Below are 27,795 nucleotides of genomic sequence, written 5' to 3' on the forward strand. Positions count from 1 at the left end.
TTCTGGCAGGGTATGAGCTTTAAGGTGCTACTTTTTAGTCTTTAAGGTGCTACTGGACTCTTGCTCATTTCTAAAGGAAATTCACAGTGGGCAGCCGTGTGAGTCTGTCTGCAGTAGTAGAAAAGGGCAAGAGTCCAGTAGCACCTTAAAGACTAACAAAAATCTTTTCTGGTAGGGTATGAGCTTTCTCACGAAAGCTCATACCCTACCAGAAAATATTTTTTTTAGTCTTTAAGGTGCTCCTGGACTCTGGCCCTTTCTACTTCTAAAGGAAATGTCACGTATTTCCAAGGGGCTTGCTTTTTAGAGAGCATACCCAGAGTTATTGCGTGCCTAGAGAAGACCAGGCTGGGTAGTGCTTTGTACAACCAATGTTCTGCCTGTTGCCTTAGAAATCCCTCCCCCCCCTCTCTTTATAGGTCCCCCCTTAATCATCACCCTGGGGAGAGTGGTAGCCCCAAACCAAATGTGAAGAGGGATGTTACCTGGTTTGGCTCCTAGCCTGCATGGTGTAGTGGTTAAGAGCGGAGGTTTGGAGCAGTGGAGTGATCTGGAGAACCGGGTTTGATTCCCTACTCCTCCACATGAGCGGTGGAGGTTTCCCCACTCCTGCACACGAAGCCAGCTGGGTGACCTTGGGCTAGTCACAGCTTTCTCAGCCCCACCTACCTCACAGGGGGACGGGAAGGTGATTGTAAGCCGGTTTGAGTCTCCCTTAACTGGTAGAGACAGTCGGCATATAAAAACCAACTCTTCTTCTTCTAGTTGAAAAAGTCAGAGAATCACTTATTTATACTTCACTCTTTGTATCCTTAGCAAAGTGTTTATGCAGCTAATCTGTTCTATTACAACCCCATAGGGTAACTTAGACTGAAAGACAAGGGCTGCCACGGCCAGCCATGGTGCTTCCTAGGAGAGCAGGGATTTGAACCCAGATCGTTCCAGCCCAGAAGCTGTTCGCCTTGGTTCTCATCTCACAGGCTGTGTAAGCATACGTCCTTCCCATTGCCAACTTTCATTTATGCTCTGGCGTCCCGTGGCTTCCTTGGAGCGGTTTGCTATGGAGAGCGTGCGCTGGGCGTTTTCCTATGCCTCCTGGGTCCCCTGCCGTGAGGACTGGCTGCTGGCCATGCGCCTGGTTCAGCCTGAAGAGAAGGAGCGCATTGGGCAGTTTGTCTTTGCCCGTGATGCCAAGGCTGCCATGGTATATTTATCCTTCAACCTTTTTCGCTCTTTGAATGTTAGGGTTCTACCAGATGATGGGAACTACTGCGATAGGTGTGCCGAACTCGTGGCATTCAGTGTGCCAGAGATTCATAAGTCATGGAGCAACTGTGGCTCACTTCTGTCCAAACTGCTAGACTTAGGGTTGCCAACCTCCAGGTACTAGCAGGAGATCTCCTACTATTACAACTGATCTCCAGCCAATAGAGATCAGTTCCCCTGGAGAAAATGGCTGCTTAGGCAATTGGACTCCATGGCATTGAAGTCCCTCCCCAAACCCTGCCCTCCTCAGGCTCCGCCCCAAAAACCTCCGCCGGTGGCAAAGAGGGATTTGGCAACCCTAGCTAGACCAGACAGAATAGAAGAATCAGTTGGCCAACTGTGGTGTCCCTCCCCGCAGACCTGCTAAATTTCTTCTTTTGAGATTGCGTTTTCTCCCTCTGGCACCACTGTTCCTGGAGGATTCTACCTAAGCCAAATTTAAATGTGATTCTGTGCTGCATTAAGCACATCACTGTCGTGTGTAAACTGCTTCTCTGCAGTTCTGCTCTGCTTCAAGTGTTGGCGCATGAGATCTGTAGGCCAAGTAGATGCTGTGCTGGAGCACTAAGGCTGCATTTCGGTGGCGTTGCATTTGTACACTTATTTTATCTCTCTCCAGAACGTTTTGTATCCCTCCCTTTCTTCAAGAGGGTGCACATGGTTCTCCCTTCTCCATTTTCCCCCCTCACAACAACCCTGTGAGGTAGGCCAAGAAACAATGACGGGCCTACGGTTGCTTAGTGAGCTTTATGCTAGACTGGAGATTTGAACCTCGGCATCCTAGATTATATCATGCTGGGTCTCACTTGAGTGAGAGTCTGAGCATGTTCATTGTCATATAGGGAAGTTCTTGCTGCCCAACTTCATATTTAAATCGTGTTGTCGTAAGGGTTACTAGGAAGGTGGTTTGTGTTCGGTGAGAACCATTTTGACTTTATCCTAAAGGAAAAGATCCTGTTTTATCACAGAGGATTCTGAAGCACGTTCTAGGTCCCCCCTCTAACAGTGAAGTTCTAAACAGATTTATGCCCTTTTAAACCCTCTGACTTCAGTAGGTTTAGAAGGGTGTAAATCTGTTCAGGATGGTACTGCCTGCCTGAGCATGTTAAGCTTTGCTATAATGCTACCTGAACCGACTGCAAAATTTATCCCAGGTTGTGCGAGGTGTTAGTTGTGGTCAGATAAATAAAAAGTTGCTTTTGCTCTGTAGTTAACGATCAACTGTTTTTTTAAAAAAGGAAAATGGTGTTTTAGTGAATTGCTTTTTTATATATATACAGAAAGGCTTACCTGTTGTGCATTTTTTTTCCATAGGCTGGTCGTCTGCTGATAAGGAAATTAATTGCTGAAAAACTGAACATTCCCTGGAATGCGATACTGCTAGGAAGGACTTCAAAAGGAAAACCTGTCCTCGTGAATGACATAAGCGCCAACCATTCTCCTTTCAACTTCAATGTCTCTCATCAAGGGAATTACACAGTCCTTGCAGCTGAGCCTGACCGTCATGTTGGCATTGATGTAATGAAGACAAGCTTGCCAGGTACCGTACGCTAGAGGCTCAGTACATCTTTTTTCAAGGTCCACCTGTGTAATGTGGTCATACAAGAATGGGCAACCCAATTTTTCCAGTTGGGTGATGCATATTGTATCCCAGTAAGGGATTTATGGTGGCAGCAGAGCCTTTGCCAGTGATTGGCTGAGTTGATCTTAAATCATAGAGAGTTGGGGCAGTCAGAGTCTCTGGCTGCCTTGGCTAAAGCTGTTCAACAGTAGGGTTATCACACTGAACCTGGCAACTGACAGGAGGGCTGGGGACGTGGAGGGGGTGCAACGTCGCTGACATTTTTCTGTTAGGGAGGGGCTGTGGCTCAGTTTGTAAAGCATCTGCTTGGCGTGCAGAAGGTCCCAGGTTCAATCCCCAGCATCTCCAGTTAAAGGGACCAGGCAAGTAGGTGATGTGAAAGACCTCTGCCTGAGACCCTGCAGAGCCACTGCCGGTCTGAGTAGACAATACTGACTTCGATGGACCAAGGGTCTGATTCAGTATAAGGCAGCTTCATGTGTTCACTTATGGGCAAAACCCAGTGTAATTCTAGCAATTGTCAGAAACACTGTGGCAACCCGGATTTTTACATGGAAGTGATGTGGTTATGTTGATGACTCCACTGTTTGTTTTTTAAAATTTTTCTTCTGCTGTTGCTCTGAGAAGCTACTAAACAGTACTCTTGGTGAGGTGGTGGGGATTTTTGGAATGCAGAGAATGAGGAGTGGATACCGCAACAGAATGGTTGCAGGGGGGGTGCTGGCCCAGTCACAAAATGGCCGCCATGGGTTGCCGGGACCAGTTAAAAAAGTTTGGGAAGTGGCTGTTTCTGAATGGGAGTTCAAGGAGAGCCAAGATTTACTATTTCCTTTGGGGAAAGAGATGTTTTAGAGAAGAAGCAAATAGGGAACAGGGAAGCCGTTGGTGGTTGCGACAGTGCCTATGGGCACTACGTTCAGGATCATTGGCGTAGAGAGGAACAGAGCAGGTAGAAGTGCCTAAGAAAACAGTGGGCTACAGACAGAGGGGATCATGGGAGTTTAGCAAAAGACGGCTGGAACAAGGAACAGTCTAGAAAAGTGAAAGGGAGGTGGAGTCTGAGAGAGAAGGAGAGAACTGGACGAAAGTATGGGTAGAAAGCAGATGTCTTTGTGGCCGGCAGCTGCAGTGGTTATTCACACGTTGATCTGAAACAGTCAACAAAACCTGTGTCTGCAGGTTTCCAGGACCTGGTCTGCACATGTGTTTGAAGCAAGAGTAAAGAGCTGAGGGGACTGGATAATAGTGAGCTTGAATAAGATGGCAGTCAATATATGACGGTTATAAGGAGTATAAAGATTTGTCAAAAGAGCGGGGATAGTTAGTGAAGGCAGGCTAGCAGAGCCATCCTGGGCAAAGTTGCACCCTTCTATATCCATTCTGGGTCAATTGGCCTTGAAGGGTGTTACTCTGCTAAGGATTGCACTGTATAGATCATAGAATCATAGAGTTGGAAGCGACCACCAGGGTCATCTAGACCAACCCCCTGCACAATGCAGGAAACTCACAACCACCTTCCCCACATACCCCTAGTGACCTCTACTCCATGCCCAGAACATGGCCAAGATGCCCTCCCTCTCATGAACTGCCTAAGGTCATAGAATCAGCATTGCTGACAGATGGCCATCTAGCCTCTGCTTAAAAACCTCCAGGGAAGGAGCACCTCCCAAGGAAGCCTGTTCCACTGAGGAACCGTTCTAACTGTTAGAAAATTCTTCCTAATGTCTACCCGGAAACTCTTTTGATTTAATTTCAACCCGTTGTTTCTGGTCCAACCATCTGGGGCAACAGAAAACAACTCGGCAGCCTCCTCTATATGACAGCCCTTCAAGTACTTGAAGATGGTTATCATATCCCTCTCAGTCTTCTCCCCTTCAGGTTAAACATACCTAGCTCTTTCAGCCTTTCCTCATAGGACTTGGTCTCCAGAACCCTCACGACTGATTGCAGTCGTCTTGGTTGTGGGCTTCCTAGAGGCACCTAGTTGGCCACTGTGTGAACAGACTGCTAGACTTGATGGACCTTGGTCTGATCCAGCATGGCTAATCTTATGTTCTTTTTCAGTGGAAGTACAAAATAAGAGCAAAGGAAGCTTGGGGTTTACCTTAGAGACATCCATGAATCATACCAGTAGGAATCAAAGATGAATTCTATCTTCTGAAATGTCAGCGTAAGAATTTCCAAGGCAATATAGTTGGAAGGAAGTTCTGAGGTTGCCAGAAGGCTGTTTTCAGAGAGAGAAAGGCCCTTGGGTGATGGGTGTTTTTCTTTTTCTGAAAGTGAGTTATCTTACAAAGCGCCACAGGGTTGTGCTATTGCTCTGTAGTAAAAGACTTCTAACTTGTTCAGAATTCACTTCTCCAGCTTCTGACTGCTTCTTGGTGGTTCTCTGTTGTACCAATCAGCAACGTTGACAAAGGGGTGTCTTTTGTGATTGTTCTTTTAAGCTGCAAAGGCCATTTTAGCACCAGAACACGCATCGTTTACCCGGTATAAAATCCTTACGGACAGTCCTTGCAGGGTAATGCTATGACTTACAAAACTGGGCACCTTTGTGGGGGTTTTTTGGGAAGACGGTTTGAAAACCGAATGTAGAATGCTCAACATCCTTGCTGAACTACGATTTCCAGGATTGTCTGGGAGAGCCACGAGCGTTGAAACTGGTAGTGATCAGAAAAGTTTGTGAAGGACTTGCATTCACAGTGTCGAGTCATTTGGTGACTTCCTTTTTAAATCTTTTTTGAGTATGAGAGATCTCATCATTTTTTTCAGTGGTACCTACAAAACAGGGCAAGAGTCCAGTAGCACCTTAAAGACTAACAAAAATATTTTCTGGTAGGGTATGAGCTTTCGTGAGCCACAGCTCACTTCTTCAGATACAGCTAAAATGTGAATCCATCGGTCTTTAAGTCGAGGAACAGTATGTAAATGTGAATAGCAGGCTTGATGGGATTAGGTGTGATATGCAGAAGAGTCTGTGATGTCCAGGGGAGAGATGGGTGTGGAGAAATCAGCATTGGTAATGGGCCATGAATGCAAAGTCTTTATTCAGCCCAGGTAAATGACTTAATACACAGCTACCCACTGTGAATTACCTACAAAACAGCAAAGTGGCATATTTGACATTCTTCTCATTGTCTATCTTTAAAAAAAATGGCCTTCAAAAAGAGACCCTTTAAAAATTAGCATAAATTAGCATACACATTATTGGAGTTGAGGGGGAGAAAAGCAGGAGGGTAAAGGCAGAAAGGCCAGGATGAAGAGTTGGTTTTTATATGCCAACTTTCTCTACCACTTAAGGAAGAATCAAGCCGGCTTACAATCACCTTCCCTTCCCCTCCCCACAACAGACACCCTGTGAGGTAAGTGGAACTGGGAGAGTGTGACTAGCCCAAGGCCACCCAGCTGTAGGAGTGGGGAAACAAACCCAGTTCACCAAATTAGCCTCCGCCGCTCATGTGGAGGAGTGGAGAATCAAACCCGGTTCTCCAGATCAGACTCCTCCACTCCAAACCACCGCTCTTAACCATTACACTACATTGTCTTTAGAAGTTATTAGGAGGGTCTACAAGGCTGTTGTATTCACTAGGGCTTTCAGTGGGATGTAGCCTGAAGGTATTTGTTGGATGGAAGGGGGGTGACTTGAGGTTTTATTGTACTTTGTACAATCTTGCCCAGAATATCCACCTTTACAAGAGGTGGTTAGTTTTGTTGGCAGTTTCACTCTCTCTCTCTCACTCTCTCTCACTCTCTCTCTCTCTCTTTCTCTCTCTCTCTCTCTCACACACACACACTCACCCACCCACTCACACTCACACACCCACCCACCCACCCGTATTCAGGGATGTTTAGACACGACCTAAATATTCAATAACTGCTTTGGGCTTTTCAGTTTTCTTTCTGAAATCTGACCCTGTTACAGATTTCAAGACTCCTGTAAACATGCGCACGCTCACAATCCTATCAGTACCTTCCAAAAGCATTTCACTTGCTTTGTGCATTCGTATAATATTTTCATCTGTCCTTAGGGCTTTTCCCTACTCCTTTCAGTTAATGGTTATCATCTATCCTTTGCCTGGGGAAATCAATTAAAAATAAGTTAAAACTAATTTTACAACTGCTGACGCAAAGCTGGATTGTCTGCTTTCCAAAATTAACACTCTGGAGAGACAGCAAGGCTGTGATATGATTCATTCTGAAGGAAATTAGACATGCAGACTGTGGGAGCCAATTATTTCTCCCAGCCCCCCCCCCCCGCAGCCCCCCATGAGTACTCAGGAGTAAGTCCCACAGTGTTTCATGGCGAATTCCAGATGCATTGGACTGAAGAAGAAGAGTTGGTTTTTATATGCTGACTTTCTCTACTACTTAAGGGAGACTCAAACTGGCTTACAATCACCTTCCACTCCCCACAACAGACACCCTGTGAGATAGGTGGGGCTGAGAGAGCTCTAAGAGAGCTGTGACTAGCCCAGCTGGCTTCATGTGTAGGAGTGTGGAAACAAATCCAGTTCCCCAGATTAGCCTCTGCCACTCATGTGGAGGAATGGGGAATCAGACCTGGTTCTCCAGATCAGAGTGCACTGTTCCAAACCACCTGTCATGGGCCCTGCCTTGGAAGCTGAGGACTCTGAAGCTGAAGTGGAGGAACAGGTTGCCTCTGGGCCCTCAGTACCTCCATTGCAGCCAGTGGCGCAGGAGCCTGAAACAACTCAGCAGGAACCACAGCTAGGCAGAGAGATGGAACAAGGGCAGACAGAAGCTGCTCTTCCCCCAACCCCTGCAGTGGAAGCTGAGAGTGGCAGCCCTCCAAGCTCACCTGAACCTGACAGGCGTATCAGGACTCGGCAGCGTGTGGTTCTGCAAAGTAGAAGGAGAAGTGCTCGCTTGGAGGGGCTAAGCAGGCAGAGAACTGGTGCTGAGTCGTTTCAGGGTGAAGCCTAGCCTGGAATTGCACTGACTGATAAAGGCAGTGCAGGCGTGCTTTCACTTTGTGGAAGCAACCGTGCAGTTTCTCTGTGTTCCCGCTACCGCTCATAATTAATCTCTCCAGCCGTTGACTCCTGCCTGCTTTGATGACGCCTCCGAGTTCTGACCTCAGTAAACAGCATAATCTTCGCCACCTTCTCCGAAAGGGGCTAGATACCTCTCGCACGTCTGAGGACTGCGGGCACCGCCCGGCCCTTGGCCTACGCCGGCACACCACCTTTCTTAACCACTACACCATGCTGGCTTTACAACATTACTTTCCCCTTCTTCCGTGTTATCCTCACAACAACTCTGTGAGGTAGGTTAGACTGAGAGAGTGTCTGGCCCACAGTCACCCAGCAGAGTGGGGCTTTTAACCTGGGTCTCCCAGATCCTAGTCTATCCTCATATTTGACTTGTTGTAAAGAAAAACAGACTGCATTATCTTGTTTGAAGGGAAAGAGAAGAAATTCTAATTTAAACTTATCGAGAACCCCTAGTCCAAGGGATTCCCTTGCATGGGTCAGCAAAACACAAAATTACAAAAACCTTGGGGTATGAGTCCTCACACCTCAGTCTTATTAGCTGCCGCCAGCCTCTTTTGCACTACCCAAACAGCCAGAAGCCAAGGGGCAATCTTCCAATCTTCCTGGGATTAAAGCCAAGAAAGCCACTCCTGCAAGGTAGACCACCTGCAGCGTGAGTTTCACAAAACAACCTGGTAGGTTTAGCCCTGTAGGACTAGGTACTGGAATTCTATTGAAGCCACCGGAAGACAAAACACCACAAAATATAATTAAAGTGATTTATTAAAATTGTGCAAGAATGTTTCTAAAAAGAGCAGTGAGGATTTAGAATAACAAACCTAGATCAAAAGGATTTAACTACACAGTAATAACATTATTTCAGATTACCAGATGTTACCATTCCAGCTGAAATCCTCCAGCATTCAAAGTCCATGCTCTCCAAGAGTCAACAGGGACAGAAAGCATGTCTGAACCATAAAACAGGCACGAAATCACAAGGTCCAAAGTTGGATCAAGGAACCATGAATCGGGTACCAAGAACAAAACAAAACTGAAATGCTAAGCTTTTATGGGCAAAGGGTCTTCGTTGGGCTCATTGACCAATCAGATCCATGACTAGTGATCTTGATTACTAGCCAGATGACTAGAGGGTCAGAGTGCGATAGAATGGTGGGGGCTTATCTGTAGGGTTGCCAGGTCCCTCTTTGCCATCGGCGGGAGGTTTTTGGGGCCGAGGCTGAGGAGGGCGGGGTTTGGGGAGAGAAGAGACTTCAATGCCATAGAGTCCAATTGCCAAAGCGGCCGTTTTCTTCCGGTGAACTGATCTCTATCGGCTGGAGTTCAGTCATAATAGCAGGAGATGTCCAGCTAGTACCTGGAAGCTGGCAACCCTACTTATCTGCAGGCTAAGCCTTCCCATTTCTCACAGGTGACAAGGCTCATAATTTTCTACCATTTGGATAGAATGTGGCACCAATATTCTCGGCCTTGGAGAAGAGAGTCAAGATAGAAACGGCCTCCTCCCAGCACCTGGAATCTTATCTCAGTTGCAAAAGGTCACAGCTTGCTGAGTTTCAAGCAACAGCGCAGTTATTTTCCAATTTAAAACTTTTCTGTTGCAGGCGTGAAGCCTGAACAAATGTAAGAGAACAAGAAACTGCACTAAAGGACTCAGTTTCTTGACAAAGCTATCAGCAGAAGGAATATGAGTTGCCGAAGAGTTTTCTCAGTCTCTTTGTGGCCGATAAAACTCCTCCGTTACATTTATGCTAACAGGGTCTCTTGCAATAGGGGTAACTGCAAAGGGATTCTCCTGCGATTTTATCCCGCTTCTCAAACGGCAGCATAACATGCAAATCTCTGTGATATGCAAAATGGTGGACAAATATAGCATGCTTTTCGTTTCCCTTTTACAGAAATAAAAACCAAGCGCTGTCTTGTGTGTTAACTTTTTTTTTTCTAAATTCTTGTAAGAAGCTGAAGGAAGAAAGTTCCTTTTATTCTTGATGAAGGCCTCCTTCTTCTGCTGCCTGTCCAGAGAATACTGTTCAGAATTCTGACATCAATTTCAAAGTAAGAATGCAGAGAAACAACACTGGCAGAACCACACATTTCAGTGCCGTGAAGCTGTTCTTCCGAGAAACGGAGAGGGCAGGGAACGGAAGAAAACGCGATTCCCTTGTCAAGATTTAATTCTAGGGGAAACGGAGCTTTAACAAGGCAAAACGATACCAAAAAATTATCTTCTTAAAAGCACTTCGGATCATTCTCAAGACGTCTCTTATTCCCTTATGTTCTTTCCATGATAGTAGGCAACTCTCCTAATATATTAGCTCCTGTAGTTTTTCCATGTGGCAAATATGCTTAATATTTTTTTTCATTGTTTTCTCACGTCTCTACAAGAAAAACAGGCTATCAGCCCATTCCTGAGGTTTCGCAGCTGCTGCGGTGGGAGGCAGGGGAGGTTTTTAAAAAATATATTAGAAAAAAGAGGGGAAAGCCCCATAGGAAACAGCAATGTTGCGCCGACAAAAAGGTGGTCAGCAATGCCATTGCTTAAGTGGGCATTCCCGGGCTGAAAGGGGTTAGGAAGCTGCCCAACGGCAGCTCTGCCCCCTGGAACACCTCCCCGGATGCCAGCACGGGGGTTTGCGCTGGGAGAACACCGGCAGGAGGTCATGCTGGCATCCAAGGGCTGTGCTGCCACCCTTGTCCGGGGGGGGGGGGGGGCGGCGTAAGCGGCACTATGCCAACATCTGTGCCAGTTTGCATGGTGCAAGTGGCATGGGCGTCGGCGTAGGGGTCACGCCAGCTCCTAAGAGCATTCAGGGCCCCCTTTCAGGAATGCGCTGTATGACTGAAGTCAATTAATAAATAATGTCTGTATTGTTTCTGAAGGAGGCAGGCAGGCTGCCCGGGCACAACACGAAGCTCTTTGTCTGTTTATTCAGGAAATTTCTGTCTTTACCCAAAACTCCGTGGTGAGGTGTGGGTAATTGACCACTATATGTTATTATCTTATTCTTCCTTCAAGAAGCTCATGGCAGCATATATGTTTCTCCCTTCCCTCATTTAACCTTCATTACAGCCCTGCAAAGAGAGTCACGGGCCCAAGGTCACCAGTAAAGCTTCATGACTGAGTTGGAATTTGGACACAGGACCTCAGATCCCAGAGGGATGGAGATCTCCCTCTCTCTCTCTCCTCTCTCTCCTCCCTCTGGCAGAGGTAGTGTGAGGATAAAATGGAGGAGAGGAGAATAATGAACACTGTCCTGAGCCAGCGTCGTGTAGTGGCTCAGAGTGGTGGTTTGGAGTGGTGGATTCTGATCTGGAGAACCGGCTTTGATTCCCCACTCCTCCACATGACCTGCGGAGGTTAATCTGGTGAACTGGATTTGTTTCCCCACTCATACACAGACGAAGCCAGCTGGGTGACCTTGGGCTAGTCACAGCTCTGTTAGAGCTCTCTCAGCCCCACCTACCTCACAGGGTGTCTGTTGTGAGGAGGGGAAGGTGATTGTAAGCCGGTTTGAGTCTGCCTTAAGTGACCGAGAAAGTCAGCATATAAAAACCAACTCCTCCTCCTTTGGAGGAAAGGTAAAAATTAAGTAACCAACAGTGATAATACTACACAGGTTGGTTCAGTGGGGCTTACTCCAAGGAAAGTGTTCTTAGGATTGCACTGTAATGGGCTTAAGTAGTGTGGCCAAGGGAACAATGACTGTCTGCTCCAGGAATGGCCAAGTGCAGCGAATAGGGTAGGAAAAGTTCTTAAAAACTTTCCCGTATGAAACTACAAGAGGTAGTGTATTACTGCATATGTATTATGCAAGGAATCACATGAACACATGAAGCTGCCTTATACTGAACCAGACCTTTGGTCCATCAAAGTCAGTATTGCCTACTCAGACCGGCAGCAGCTCTCCAGGGTCTCAGGCAGAGGTCTTTCACATCACCTCCTTGCCTGGACCCTTTAACGGGAGATGCCAGATATTGAACCTGGGACCTTCTGCATGCCAAGCAGATGCTCTACCATAGAGCCACGGCCCTTTCCCTGATCAGATTTCGCTTTTTAAAAAGGTCTCATAAAATGTTACATGTTTTACTTCCTAAAGTCCCACACAGGTGTTGCCTGTTTCCCCATCACCACCATTTGTTGGATTTTAGTTACAGTAAATTAAAATAATTAGTCTGGTAATAATTTTCCAATGTTCTCCGCCTCATAAACCACAGCTTCAAGTTCTCAAGGCCCATCTTAATGCTGAATTGACTATTTGGTGATTCCTCCACCAAAATGCTGCAATTCTACTTCCATTTTTCTTCAAGGTGCCCCAAATGTTGCTGAGGGTTTTTCTCCTCTTTTTAAAAATTGATTCTGCTTTTGCCTTGAGAATTCTCTGATGTATTTCTTTGGATCCCGCTCCGCTGTCAGCATCTCTGTCCATTTTATTTCAGACATTTCACTTCAAATGCTTTACCATGAAAATATAAGTCAGACCACAAGAGAGCCCGAAGTTCTGTCATGGAAATACTAAACCAGAGGAGGGGAGGGGAAATCTTTTGAATATCCTTGCCTAGCAACACCTTACGTGCTTTAGTACCATCTGGTTCTAGATGGTAGTTTTTCTCCCACGAACATTTGGACAACGAACCAGAGGGGATGAACAATTTCACCCATTTACCCTCCTCACTGGAGGCCCCCTGATCCGTGTTGCTTTCTATCTGTGAGGGTCCCCCAGTCTCCAGCTTTGCCTTCCCGTGTGTTGCAAGGGACTGCTGGGGGTAAGAAAAAGTGGGGGAAATCTGCAGAATATTTTCCTGTCTTTTGCAAATTTTAGATACATTTAAAAATTTTGTTTTTCTGTGGCTGCTTTAAAATAGATGTGTCTTTATTAATCTTTAAAACAGCTTTGTAGTCCTGAGTTATTTGCATGCGTGCTAGTTTTTTTCTTACTGAAAACCTACTTTTTGTAATGGAATATTCAACTGATGGTTTGCATGACCCTTATTTGACACTGTGTCAGAAGTCCCGGGTTGATCCAAACATTACAGTTCTTGGACAAGGGAAATGCAAAGGACAGATCCAGTGCCAAAGTGCTGAATTACAATTAATCAGAAAGTTGAACATTAATCCCCCCCCCTTTTCCAGTCTTGATTAGGGGACTTGCAGTGCAATCCTAAAGAGAGTTACTCCAGTCTAAGCCCATTCATTTCAGTGGGCTTAGACTGGAGTAATTGTGTAGGATTGCGCTGTTGGTTTCCTTGCTCACTCTGCATGCTGATGTTTCAGCATGATCTACACTTTACAGTTTAATTCAGCTTTATTTTATATAGTCTTTGTATTGCCTCATTCAATCCACTCAACAAGTCTCTCACTATATTTTCCACAATTAGATTTTACAGTAATCCTACCCTGCATATCCATCAGTAGTTGGTAGTGGTTCTGACCCACTCTGAACGGACTGATTACTCTTCCATTGATCCTTTTTTAAAAACTCTGGCCTCTCCTTGTGTAACTTGTCTCTACCTTGCCCCCTTTTTCTGTTGCTTGAACTCTAAATATAGCTGCTTTGGATGGACTTTCTTATGCATCTGATGAAGTGAGCGCTGACTAATGCAAGCTGACGCTGGAATAAATTTTGTTGGTCTTTAATTTGCTACTAGACTTTTGCTCTATTGTGCTTTCACTTAGTGCAAGTATGCAGTGAGGAATGACTTTAATGCTTGCCCAAAGACAAGCCCTTTAATGTTTGCCCAAAGCTTTCTATATGCAGAAATCTTCCCAGCTCAACTGTCTCCCGATGTACATGCTCACTCACACTGCGCGAGTATATTAATGGCCCATATAGATTCTAGCAGTCAGAAAGGTAATGTTACAGCTGATCATAGAGATGAACAAAATTTTGTTTTCATGTTCATTTTTGTTTTTAAAACTGTTCTTTTAATAACAAACAATGTATTCCTTTTCGTTATTAGCTTTTTTTGTTTTGTTTCCATTGCCTTCAAACAAAAACATTTGTTGGCTGAATCTCCTTCCATCCAATTTGGATGAAATGTTTTTTTTAGGATCATTCCCATTAACCAAAGCAACCTCTCAGCCAATTGAAATTAAATCAAAAGAGTTTCCATCTAAACCTTAGGAAGAACTTTCTATCAGATATAGTGGTTCCTCAGTGAAACAAGCTTCCTCAGGAGGTGGTGAGCTCTCCTTCCCTGGAGGTTTTTAAGCAGAGGCTAGATGGCCATCTGTCAGCAATGCTGATTCTGTGACCTTAAGCAGATCATGAGAGGGAGGGCATCTTGGCCATCTTCTGGGCATGGAGTAGGGGTCACTGGGGGTGTGGAGGGGGGAGGTAGTTGTGAATTTCCTGCATTATGCAGGGGGTTGGACTAGATGACCCTGGTGGTCCCTTCCAACTCTATGATTCTAAGTTTCAGACAGTTTAGAGTAGTGATACTCACTCAGTGGCTCAGGAGCCACATGCGGCTCTTTGACGTGCCCCTTGTCACTCTTCTAAGCACTGTTCCCCAGTGTGGCACCGATCCCATGTTTCAAGAAAGCAGGCAAGCTCCTTGCCCATTGGGACTTATGGTTGGCAGGTTCTTTCTGCCTTGAAGGAGCCGCTGTCAGAGGGATGGTAAGCTACTAATCGAAGTCAATATAACTTTCTTGGTTGATGTTAATTGTGAACATGGCTCTCCGTGAGCCCCAGAGCAAGTACCATTAGGTTAGAGTAAAGGTCCCCATTATTGGAAATGAAAGGAAACAAACTGGGCAATTCATAAACGTCGATAGACAAAACCAACACCATTAATTCATTTGCCACTTCGACTTTTGTTACCTGAATCAAGGTTAACTATAAGATTTCTTTTTGGTTCTCCTCTCCCCTTATCTTGGAGAAAAATACACCACCCGCTGATAATGGAATCCAGTATGAAGTTAGGCCCCGTTTCTTTTGCAGATTCATATTGTAATCTTGTGGAAATAATTGCTTGACCTTTATGGATATAAACCTCTTAATTTTTTTTCGACATAGAGAAAGCAATTGTCAATTCAGTCCAGACTTTATAGGTAAAAGAAAAGGGGAATTGGGAGAGACTCCTCTTTTACGCTGTCATACCAGCTGTTTTTTTTATTTTTGGCAAAAAAAAACCTTGAGATCCAGTGATTGCATCTCTCCAGGACTCATCCTCTGCTCAGCCTGAACCTCCTCAATAAGTGCTTGAAACTGTCGACAATTCAGAGCACGAGCCATGATGTAATTCACCATTTTTGTGACATCTTTGAGGACATCGTCAAATGTTTTGCTGCTATCCCTGGCACAAAGAGCTTCTTGATGTGTGTCCCGGGTCGCCCTCCCGCCCGGGCTCCCGGGCTGTCCAAACCACCCCAGGCCCCAGCAGCAGCCCCCGAGGGAGGGAGAAGGGCCCTTGAACCCCCCACTCACCAGGGAGCAGTCGGGAGAGACGGCAAGAGGCAGGCAGCCAGGGCCTCCTCCCAGCGCTCTGGTGAACGAGCCGGAAGCCCCCGCAACCGCCGACGGGTCCACTCGTCAGCTGGCGAGCGGGAGAAATGGCCTGGGCGAACTGCACCCAGCAAATGGGGCGCAGCAACCGCCTTAACACCACGGGGCCCCCAGACCGGCCAGCAAGCCGGGGCCCCAGGGAGACGCCGGAAAGCCCACCCATCAGCTGGCAGGCGGGGGGGGGAGGTGACGGGGGGGGGGGTCCCCGAGCGGTAGCCAGTTCAGCGCGGCTCCAGCCCCGGTTGCTGCGGAAAAACACTGGGCGAGACCTGGGAGAGAGCAGGCGCCTGAAGGGAACACCCGCCCAGGGCAAGACAGGCTATCGTCCTCTGAAGGAACTCTCCTAGCCGGAGAGGGAAGAGGTACGGAGGGCGGGGACATTTGTAACCTCGGGGAGGGGTGAAAAGGGGGGGGGAGCCCCAAGGAGCTCAGGGGAGGAAGGTTCATCCTCCTCCTCTGAATGGGGCCCAGACACAGACCTTGGACGGAGGCTCGGGAGGGGGCGGGCGCTGCTGCTGCTGTGCACCTGGCCCTCTCACACAATGCAGCAAGCCACTTAACCGCGCGTGCCCACAGAGAGGGCTACGCGTGCTATAGGTTCGCCAACACGGCTCTATGGCATTGTACCCTGCTGAGGTCCCTCCCCAAACTCCGCCCTCACTAGGCTCCACCCCCAACCCCAGGTATTTCCCAACCCAGAGCTGGCAACCCTGCTGGTGGGAGGTAGTGGAGTAAAAGTTAACCAGCACAGATGCTAAGCATCAGTAAGGTTCACCAGGGCTCGTTTAACTTGGGAATTATGTAAAAAAATAAAAAGTCCCTTTGATTTAAAGACAATTCTGTCTAAATATAGTAGGTAAACAAAGTATGAAGCAGGGAGGAAAACAGCGGTGAAACTATTGACCCAACATTAGGAGAGTGTTCATCTCTTAATCTATTAACAAGACATGCTGTATTCTAATTGCAGCTGCAGCCAGCGATGCCTAAGTAGCTGTAACTATGGATTCCTCCGTCTGCTCCCCAAACCATTTTACTTTCTAATTGCAGGAAGTGGTTCGATCCCTGACTTCTTTCGCATTATGAAGAGGCAATTTACGGACGAAGAGTGGAGGACAATCACATCCATGCGTAATGAATGGCTTCAGTTGGATATGTTTCATAGACATTGGGTAATGGATCGTCTGTATCTAGGGATGCTTTTGTTGTTGTTGTTTATGATCTGGTTAACACCATCCCTGCTCTAATTTTCAAGTGTCTTTGCTTTGAAGCTCACTATTCTTTACCATTTTATAATATTTTTAAAAATTGCTTTGAAAACCTGCACAGGAAGTATAAAGCAAATAGTTTTTTTTTTCTGTTCTAACCACTGCACAGCCTCTCCCTAGGGATCATAATTTTGCCTTTTTGTTTTGTTTGATCATGAAATTCTAAGACTCTTGCTGACTCCTTTGGAAATAAATTAGGAGCCACCAATCAGAGAAAATTTTCCTTCCCTCCCCTCCCCTCCCTTGCAGTTAAGTATATACTCTTCTGGATATTGTTGCTTTGTTCCTCTTCATAGGGAAGTGTTCATATCACATGTTTGTGGTAGAACATCTCCCTGGAATGCAGAAGGTCCTGGGTTCAATCCCGGGCATCTACAGTTTAAATGGTCAGGAAGCAGGTGATATGAAGGCTCCCTAAGTGAGATCCTGAAGAGTCATAAATTGGCTGCGACTTGACGGCACTTCAGACACACTTAGGTTGTTTATGCATGGGAGTTTTACCTGAGGTTCGTTGCTCGTTGGACCCACACTTTCCTATTGGGAGTCTATGCACTAGTTTCCAAGCTCAAATCAGGAAGTATTTAAATCCCCGCCCCTTGAAATGCTGCTTCATAATTGGCTGTAGTGAGAGAAAAGTTCCCTCCCCCCAACCCAATTGCCGCATAAAAAAGCATTTTAAGAACATAAAACAAAAAACAGAGCAATCTGAAAAGAAGGTGGGGGAGAAATCCAAGCCTGGGTTTTATAAAGCCTTTCTTTTGCTCAGAAAGAGCTCCGAGGAATCAGGAAGTATTTGAATCCCCACCTCCAAACATGCTGCTTTGTAACTGGCTGTGAGCGAAACTAAGCTTGCATGTCCCGCACTCTGCCTTATGCACCGAGTTTTCACCAGGGCTGAGCTCAGAGGAGAGGGAAGAATTGGGCTAACAGAGGAACGGGAAGGGCCAGGACTTGTGAGGGCTGGCAGCGAGGTCGTCTCTAGTGGAGGGAAAACTCATGTATAACTCCAAGAAACAACCGAGACAGACGGGAGTGGTGGTGAATGTGAGTGAAAGTACCCATGCATAAACGACTACAGTGGAATTCTTTAAGCATAGGAGAGAAGCGGCTCCTGTGTTGAAGCCGTGGTGCTAATGGGTTGGGGGGGGGGTTAGCAGAACAGTTGCAGAGTTGGCCGAAGACGTTGAGAAAGTATTGTGGTTCTGGGAAAAGCAGGATAGCTTTAGGAGAGCAGCATCTCCGTGATCAGTGGGATGTGAATTTGTCTGTGCCGTAGAACGATGGTTCAGAAGCCTACGGCTCTACGCTACTGCCGGCTGCCCGTTCTTTTCTAAGGCTTCAAAAGGCTAATGAGTCCTCATTCTTGGTGTTCTGGAGCCAACCCTTGTTTTGTTTGGGTTTTAATAGAAATTTCAGGGCTGCCAAGTTTAATCAATAGTCTAATCAACTAAAGCTTTATTTGATTGTGGGGTGGGGGCAATGTTAATAAGTGGGACTGGGAGTTAAAATATACAAGGATGCCTTTGGGACTCTTTGCCTCTGGACTGTTAGGGAATGAATTAAGGAGAGAGAGAGAGAAAGAGGCCGAATGGCCTCCTAGCAACAAATGATTCAAGCTTCATTTCTCTGGGCCCGCTGGCAGTCTCATGAGTCATGAAAGAAAAACGTCTGTTTTATTTCTGAGACAACATCAATGGACCGTCCAAATGGCTGGCAAGGCTAGGCTTCCCTCATCCCTTGCGTCACTGTGAAGAGCCAGTGTGGTGTAGTGGTTAGAGTGTTGGGCTAGGATCTGAGAAAACCAGGTTCAAAACCCTGCTCTGCCATCGAAGTAGGGTTGCCTGTTCCCTCTACACCATCGGTGGGAGGTTTTGGGGGCAGAGCCTGAGGAGGGTGGGGTTTGGGGAGGGGAGGGACTTCAATGTCATAGTGTCCAATTGCCAAAGCGGCCATTTTCTCCTGGTGAACTGATCTCTATCGGCTGGAGATCAGTTGTAATAGCAGGAGATCTCCATCTACTACCTCGAGGTTGGCAACCCTACATAGAAGCTTACTTGGAGAGATTCGGCCAGGCATTCTCTGCCTAACCTTCCCCACAGGGATGATGGTGAAGATGAAATGGAAGGGAAGGGAGGAGAAGGATGCTTTGGGTCCCCTCTGGGGAGAAATGTGGGGTACAACTATCTAAATAAAATGTTCCTATGCCTGTACCCCAATATATGGGCTGTGGTGTTAGCTTTGCAAATTTATCTCATGGTTTCTTCAGTGTCACAAAAGAGGCACTGTGTTGGTGGTTTCATAAGATGCAGATTTCTTTAATTGTATTTGAACAATCGCATCTTTAACGAGAGCTCTGAGAATAGTCTGGAGGCATGCGACGTAGTTCAACTGCCAAAGCTGAGCAGATCAGCTATAGCTGGGAGACTGGTCATAAACTAGATAGAAATCACTCTGATCCCCTTGGAAAGGGGCTTGGACTGTCATAAATAATCAATTTAAAGACTTATCAACGGAAATTAAAGAACTGTTGAACAACCCCCGAAAAGTTGTGACTAATGTCCACACTATGACCGTTTGTGCACAACAAGTATCAGTATGGGACTTCCTACCCTATTCCAGTCAAGTTTATTTAAAACAGTCATAGACCAGAATATAAATAAGAACACAATCCATAAGTAAAATAGCTTACATACTACCAATATACATCTTATTAAAATACGAATTTACATAAGGCATCTTTATACGCCACTCCACCTTTTCTTAATTTTAAGAACCAGCCAACCAAATTTGGTAACTTTACAGGTAATCTCCTGCTGCTTATCCGATAGCAGGGTTGAAAGAAGAGACCTTCTATTTTCATGAGGGTAACATGCAATTCTAGGCACAATCAGGGATTCTCTAATCTTCCTATATATTCTACACTCAAAAAAAATATGTTCTAAAGTCTCTACAGAACCATCACCGCACTCACATAGACAACTTCCATATGGCACGCCTCTATATCTTCCCTTTAGAACAGCTGTGGGTAGCATGTTATATCTTAACAAGGTAAAAATCCTTCTATATTCCTGGTTTTCCAATAACTTAATATATGGCATCATGACCACCCTATTCAACCCACTTATATCATAAAGAGGGCTCCTTAGCCTATTCATATCATGCTGTCTTTCGACATCCAATATACGGAGTTTAACAATTTCTCTTGCCTGAGCATAGTCATTTGTTTTGTAGAGTTGTTTCGGCAGGCCATAGTAGCTGAGTTTTTGCTCAATCATCTTACTCCAAGGGGAGACAAAGGTATCTGCCAGGGTGAGTGAAACAAGTCGCCCAGGGAAGTAAATCAGCTTAAGACAGTAAAAAATGGCAGCAGTCCAAACTCTAGCCTCGACCGTAACCATTCCAACCTCCAGTCGAATGGCAGCATTTGACACTCCAGTAGATACTTGGAGGATATTTCTTAAAAATTTAGATTGAGTTTTTTCAAGCAACATCTTATTTGCCATTATACAGAGTGGGGCTCCATATAATAATTGAGCCAAAGATTTCATATTAAAAAGCTTAATAGCGGCCGCCACATTCCTACCCCCCTTAGACCAATAAAATCTTTGAATAGCCCCCGCACTCATCTGAGCATTCAGTGAGACTTGGGCTAAGTGGGCATTCTTCGAACCAGACTCTTGTAAAGTTACACCTAGATATTTATAGGTATGTACCTGTTCTATCGGGGTAGTATCTATACGCCATGAGTGGTTTCTTGGCCTCTTAGCAAAGGCCATTACCGTATATACTCAGGTATAAGCCGACCCGAGTATAAGCCGAGGTGCCTAATTTCACCCCAAAAATGGGGAAAAATTAGGCACCCGCGTATAAGCCGAGGGTGGGAAAGGAGGCCCTTTCCCCCACCCCCGCAGGCTTACCTTACCGGGCCCTGCAGGCCGCTCCTGGCCCAGTAAGGTAAGCTATGTTATGAGTAAAACATAACTTAGGGGGTTACCACATTATGTATTCCCAGCGATGTAGTAAGAGTTTGAAAATGTTATAAAAAACATCGCTTTGAAAGGGTTTTTGGATGCCACAGCTAAAAAGTGGTTGGAAGGCGTCTTCACTGCTAAAGGGGCCAAACAAAGTGTGAACAGTATTTTTTATAACGTTTTCAAACTCTTAATACATCGCTGGGAATATATAGAAAGTGCGAACAGTATTTTTTATAACATTTTCAAACTCTTAATACATTGCTGGAAATACTGAGTGTGGTAACCCCCATAGATGCTAGGTCTCCCCTCACACACATCTAAAATCTTAGCCCACCGCTTCATTTAAAGATTTTTTTGTCAATTATTTTTGAAGGTGAGATTCAGTTTGGCTTCAGTTTTGAAAGCCAGATGCATATGACCAAACTGTAGAATATCGTTTACCATGCCTCTTTTCCACCCACAACTCCCTGCCACTTCTTTAAAAATTCTTATTTTAAGCAGCACAAATCCAGTGAAAGATTTCTGAGGGTGGGTTTTTTTTAAAAAACTTTTATAAAAGTTGCATAGCTGTGCAAAGCATTCAATAGTACAGATACAGATCATGCAGATCCTGTAGCGTGTATTTCCCCCCTCCCCGCCCCGTTACACACACACACCAGTAAGAAATGCATAGGGAGGCAACTATAGGAAAGGGAAAGCGCCTACAGAGAAAGGAAAGGGTTAAACTGCCCTTCCCACTCACCCACCCCCCAAAAAGCTGCTTTTGGTTTTTAAAAAGGAAAGGAGAGAGGAAAACAGATGCAACAGCGTACCAGGTCTAGTTTAGCCCCGAGGTAAAGCAAGAGGGAAGCCAGTTTCCAAGGAGCTAAACTTTTCTTAGCACTTAACTATTCCCCGCTCCTTGTGAAAAGGCACCCGAACAAACACACATTTGCTTTTCTGCCTCCTGCACGCACCACAGCAGAGCGCTTCCTTTGGCTTGAGGCAGCCCCCTTCCCTTGAACACACAGAGACCTTTCCGTGACCCTCCAACAGCCAAAACAAACAAAGCTCCGAGCTGGACCTCTCTCCCCCCCTCCTCGCGCCTCGCCCTGGCAGCCCTCCTCGCGCCGCTCTGAGGCTTTCCCCCAAGTTCCCCGCGAGCAACGCAACACCTCCGAGGGGGAAAAGCCCACCCAGCCCAGGGACGAAAGGCGAGGGCGAGAAGACTGGCTGCCAGGAGGAGCGCGAGGGGGTACGAGCTCCCCGCTGGGGTTTGGGCAGTGAGAGCTGCTGCTGCTCGGAAGCGGGCGGGAAGCGGCGGCGTGCAGCTGGGACGCTGAGGGGATTAGAAAGAGAAGCGGGGGCGGGGGGGGTACTTGCCCAAGTGGGGACGAGGAGGCTGTCCAGCCGCTTGAGCTGGGCTGGAGGAGACAGCTTCCCCACCACATTCATTTCCTCCCATGCAGCTAGATTAGTCCTCTCTGAATAGCGAAGGTAGCCAGCCGTGGAGCGGGGATTTAATCTCCCAGCAAAGCGCACGCGGCACCTCTGAGCAGCCTTCCCTGGTGGCGGCCCCCTCCCTGCGCCCAGGAGGCCCCGCAGGCCGCTCCTGGCCCGCAGGGAAGGCACGTGGGCAGGCGGCGGCGGTGGTAAGTTCCCCCCTCCCTTCTAAGTATCGTATTGACCCGCGTATAAGCCGAGTTGGGTTTTCTCAGCCCTTTTTTTGGGCTGAAAAACTCGGCTTATACACGAGTATATACGGTATTTTTGTTTTTGAATAATTTATCTCCAAGCAGTTCTCCTTACAGTACTGGTTAAATGCATGGAGGGCCCTTCTGAGACCAATGGGAGTTCTAGATAATATTAGTGTATCATCAGCATAAAGAAGAAGATGTAGGTGTTTGTCAGCTAACTTAGGGGGATGAAACGCTGGAATTCTCAAATAATCCACAAGATCATTAATGTAGAAGTTAAACAGTAAGGGAGCCAATATACAGCCTTGTTTCACTCCCTTTAGTGTTCTTATTTCCTTGGTCAGCTGACCCTGGGGATTACATCTTATTTTAATAGAGGTGTTTTCATGTAGGGCTCTAATTAGAAATAACAGTCGCCTATCTATATTGGTTGCTTCCAGTTTTTCCCATAGGATGATTCTAGACACAGAATCGAAAGCTGACTTAAGATCAATAAATGCTGTATATAGGGAGACGGTTGATTTAGAGGAGTATTTAGCTATTAAATGCTCCATAATCATACAATGGTCCAAGCATGAGCGACCCTCTCTAAATCCCTATCCCAGGTTTATTCCTTTAGCTTCGTAATTGCATGATATAATCATGGAAATTCATTATATGTACAGGCGAGAGAGACCAGGGATTTTATAACCAGAGCCGTATAGGCATGGAAGGATTTTATATGCATAGGCATAAAGCAGCAATAGCGTGCCCCATGCCTGCTGTTTAGAGGCAACAAGAGAGGATTTGAAGGGGTGCTTTGGTGTACAGAAGCTGTAATGTGGTCCAGTGTAAACTTAATGAACAAAAGGATTCCACATAGGGCAACCACCTGTGTTTGAATGTTTACCTTTTAGGCATTAAAGGAGAGCTTTATCAAAGCCATTGGAGTTGGAATAGGTTTCGATCTTCAAAGGATTGAGTTTAATGTCTCCCCAACACAGCTGGAAGTAGGAAAAACTTATAATGAGACAATTATGCTTCTGGATGGCGAAGAAGAAAAGGACTGGACTTTCGAGGTAATGCTGCCAAAGATTCCCTGGAGTCATATTACATAAGCCCTCAGATAGCACAATATTTGTGAATTGGTATACATTCTTGTATGGGCAGTGTTATGCAGTGCTTAGAGTGTCAGCCTAGGATCTGGAGACCCAGGTTTGGATCCCCACACTGGCATGACAGCTTGCTGGGCGATCTTGGGCCCGTTACCCTCTCAGCCAAACTCTGCCTCACATGATGACTGTGAAGATAAAATGGAGTAAATGTAAGTTGCTTTGAGTTCCCATTGGGGGAGAAAGGTGGGGTATAAATGAGGTAAATATAATATGGAATTAGATACAATTATACATACACAAGCAGAGGGGAGAGCATAAGTTGGATATTTTCCTCAGCCTAAAGTATCTGTGATTCTTTAAATTCTCAATGACAGCTTCCCCCTCTCACTCTGTCCCTGCCCCTTGAAATGACACTCAACACTGTCTGCTTCTAGGGCATCAAGGAGGAGTGTCCCCAAATCTTAATTTACAAATATGTATTTTTCTACATACCTGGGGGGGGGGGGGGAGAGTTCACCAAGTATGAGGAAGCCCTCCATTGTCCGTGGACTGCCTGGTTTTGTTGCTTACATGTTGACATGAGGCACCAATTTTCCTGTTAGAAAATGGGTTGGATCCTTTGACTCCTTTCCTCTCGTTTAGGAATCTTGCTTGGAGGGCAAGCAAGTGGCTAGGAGCGGTAGACTCTAATCTGGAGAACCAGGTTTGATTCCCCATTCCTGCACATAAGCAGCAGGCTCTAATCTGGTGAACCGGGATGGTTTCCTCACTCCTCCACACGAAGCCTGCTGGGTGACCTTGGGCTAGTCACAGTTCTCTCTGAACTCCCTCAGCCTCACTTACCTCACAAGGTGTCTGTTGTGGGGAGAGGAAGGGAAGCAGCATGTAAGCTGGTTTGATTCTTCTGAAAAGGTAGAGAAAGTCAGCATATAAAACCCAACTTTTCTTCTTCAGTGAAAGTAGTAATTATTGGTTGTCCTTTCCCCACAACTGAATTATCCGTCCAGTTTGCACTGCATTTAGTAGTACATTTTTGGGCTGCCCTTCCTTCAAAGAGCTCAGTGCAGAATGCATGGTTCTCTGCCTTCCTCCATTTTATCCTTACAACAGCCCTGTGAGGTAGGCTAGGCTGAGAATGATTGGCCCAGTGAATTTCATGGCAATTGGGGATTTGAACCTGGGTCTCCCAGATCCCAGCCCAGCATTTTAACCATTACACCACACTGGCTCTTAAATCAGCAAGCAGGTTGAAAACCATGTTCTCTTCATCTGAAGTAAGAAATTTTAGACTAAATTTAGATTTTGGGAATGATTAATTATATTGAGGAATGAAGTCTCTTAACTTCTCCAGTGTTGTCAAAAAAAGGAGAAAAATCCATTCTACATGCTGGAAATATTTCCACAACTCTGATATGCACCCAGTTGGACCATCCAAATAGCTTTTAAAGTCTGAAGTCAAGGTGGCCTCATGCCAGTATCAGCAATAACTAATATTATGGTTCTTCTGTTATGACCATGTAAATCACTAGAAATAATCTTGTAACTTTCAGTTTATGAAAATCGGTTCTTTTAAAAGGGGGCTTTTTTTTTCTTGGAAGCCTGCTTTCAGCTGGGATAGATAAGAAAAGAGAAGTTTGCTTTTTTACCATCTATGGTGAAGAGAAAGCTAATTGGTAAGAGTATTGCCATATGCCAGGGTACCTAAAGGATCACCTAACTCCTGTAGGAATGGGTCTGTCTGTTGAATCTCTAGTTACCCCCCTTCATGAATTCTAGTCACCCCCCTTCATGAATGAGAAAGAACAGAGTCTTCTTGGTTGTGGCTTCCTAGCCACAAGGGGATTGAACGGGTAACGTGTAGTGGGAGGGGTAAAATAGGTGAAAGTTGCCCTCCCCTCTTCTGTAAGCAGAAACGCAGTGTATGGGATCCAAGCCTGTATTTGCAGCATAACAGAGTTCAAAAACATCAGAATACTCCTAGGATGCTATTCTGTTTTTATCTCAACTAGGAAACCAGGTTAGATGATTACCATCACGTTGCAGTCGCTCTTGGAAAACCAGAGGGGTTTAAAGAGAAGCATGCTGAGGTAAGATACTCTGGTAATTAAAAAAAATGGAGGGTAACCGCCTCATCTAAATATGTATTGAAGTCTGGGGCAGCCCCCCCCCCCTCCATGAGGCAGACCTAGACAATTGCCTGGGGCGGCTGTGTGGATAAGGGGCACCAAACATGGCTACCCAGTGGCTAATATTTACATGAGAAAAGCAATGTGGTATAGTGGTTAGGAGCGGTGGACTCTAATATGGTGAACCCGGTTTGATTCCCCACTCCTCCACATGAAGCCTGCTGGATGACCTTGGTCTAATCATAGTTCTCTCAGAACTCTCAGCCCCTCCTACCTCACAAGGTGTCTGTTGTGGGGAGAGGAAGGGAAAGTGATTGTAAGCTGGTTTAAGACTCCTTAAAGATAGAGAACATCGGGGTATAAAAACCAACTCTTCTTCTTCTAATGGTTTTATTTAGGACCACATTTGATTGAGTTACTAGCAGTCCTAAATTGTGATTTAAAATTTTGGTTTTAATGTCTTTTAAGCCACCTCAAGCGCTGTAAAAAAAAAAGTGGCTAATAAATGTTTTGAATAAATAAGACCAAGCCCCAGACCCTCTTGCCCCATCACCTTTACCTGTGGGAACGAAGGTGGCGCTAGCTACTAGGGCCTGTTCGTGCTGTCTGCCTCTCCCTTGAGTCACCTCATCCCTGAGTGAGGAAGTCAGCTGCCAGCTCTGACCCTGGGCTCCACAACCTTATTGTTCAGCCCACCTTACCCTCACCCTACCTGGCCTTGAGAAAGAGGCAGGCAGCAGCCAACTGTGTGATCATGTGGCCAGCATCGCCGCCAGCCCCAAAGGGAAGGAGGCAGCCACCAACTCTGCCACCAGTCTCCACACCCTCATGGTGGCAGCTTCTCCTTGCGCGCCTGAGGGGATTTCTCGGCCTGGCCTGCGCTCCTGGCCTGCCTTCCCTACCCCTCAAAGGAGGAAGGGGAGGGCAGGCAACCACCAGCTCTGCTGTCACTGGGTTCTACAGCCAGTTCCACAGACACCCAGATTGTGGTGACCCAGTGCATGGGTGGGGGGGTGTCACTCAGGTCGCAGCTGGCCTACGGCATAAAAAACCTGTGGGCCGGCCCTGATTGCAGTTCTGAAGAAGAATTTTTCATCGTTCTGTCATGTTGTGTCTTCATTTTATCACAGCCCTACACCAAGTATTTATTGGATTAAAAATGTTTACCCTACTAGAATGGAATAAAATTCCAAATAATTAACAGTAAAGCTAGACACACACACACAAAAGAGGGAAATCATCAGTTTGCATATTAGATTGTAATACTCAGCAGTATTCAGAAACACGCCGCCTGCCATTCAAACAAGCATTTTATGTGAATAACAATATTTTCTGTTTGTTTGTAAATATTTATTTGTTATTTTATTTTGTTTATACCCTGCCCTTTATTTTGTTTATACCCAGATTAGATGGACTGTAATCTGGAGAACCAGGTTTGATTCCCCACTCCTCCACATGAGTGGCGGACGCCAATCTGGTGAACTGGGTTGGTTTCCCCACTCCTACACACAGAGCCAGCTGGGTGACCTTGGGCTAGTCACAGTTCTCTTACAGTTCTCTCAGCCCCACCTAACAGGGTGTCTGTTGTGGGGAGGGGAAAGAAAGGTGATTGTAAGCTGGTTTGATTCTTTCTTAAGTGGTAGAGAAAGTTGGCGTATAAAAACCAACTCTTCTTCTTCTTCCCCAACCAAGTTGCGGTCAGTGCAGTTCAGGCCAAGGTTTATTTCATATTATTAGTTGACTCTAGAAGTTTGGAACCACTGTGGAGAATGCTCCATATTCTGAATTTTTTTTCCTCATAAAAGAAAGGGGCCCAGTGCAAAAAAAATACCCCTAGCCTTTATTCTTTTGGTCATGGAAATCTCGGTCGTGTTTGTGTGAACATAACGATTTTTGTTTCCTTTTAGGTACCTTGTAGGGATGTGACCCAGACAGCTTTCACAATGCTGGCTTTTGATGATTTAGTTGCCTCCGCTGTTCCTCTCACACCCGAAGACCATGCCTGCTGGGATAACTTTTGTTCTAGGCAGGATTCGCCAGCACGGCAGAGTTCAAATTCAAGATAAGGATGTTGACAAGAAATGAATTTGAGGGCACTCAGAGGCCACATGCTGTGCCTTTATCATCAGTACATTTGCAGGGAGGGGGATGTATACTTGGAAGATGGGAATGGTTAAAACTACCTTTGAATTTAACACTTCAGCTTTTTTTCTGAGATGAACTGACCCCCTTTTTGTCAATTTTCTTCTTGAACTTGGATTTATTCTCAGATGTTGCCTAGGTTTTCCTGTT

At 45.9% G+C, this 27,795-nt stretch overlaps 1 protein-coding gene across 2 annotated transcripts; it reads left to right on the forward strand.

The window, feature by feature from the left end:
• The first annotated feature begins 998 nt into the window (after nt 1-998).
• Nucleotides 999-27,586, forward strand: AASDHPPT (aminoadipate-semialdehyde dehydrogenase-phosphopantetheinyl transferase). 2 transcript variants are annotated; one of them, XM_056858570.1, is made up of 6 exons: nt 999-1,204; nt 2,581-2,806; nt 16,416-16,537; nt 23,180-23,341; nt 25,387-25,464; nt 27,411-27,586. In XM_056858570.1, exons 1-6 carry the CDS (start codon nt 1,022-1,024, stop codon nt 27,567-27,569), a joined length of 930 nt encoding a protein of 309 aa, XP_056714548.1. In that variant the 5' UTR covers nt 999-1,021; the 3' UTR covers nt 27,570-27,586. The 2 variants fall into 2 exon arrangements, with proteins under 2 accessions (XP_056714548.1, XP_056714549.1); XM_056858571.1 differs by lacking the exon at nt 23,180-23,341.
• Nucleotides 27,587-27,795: the final 209 nt, after the last annotated feature.

Source organism: Euleptes europaea, chromosome 12, assembly GCF_029931775.1.
Source record: "Euleptes europaea isolate rEulEur1 chromosome 12, rEulEur1.hap1, whole genome shotgun sequence".
Classification (NCBI taxonomy): Eukaryota; Metazoa; Chordata; class Lepidosauria; order Squamata; family Sphaerodactylidae; genus Euleptes; species Euleptes europaea.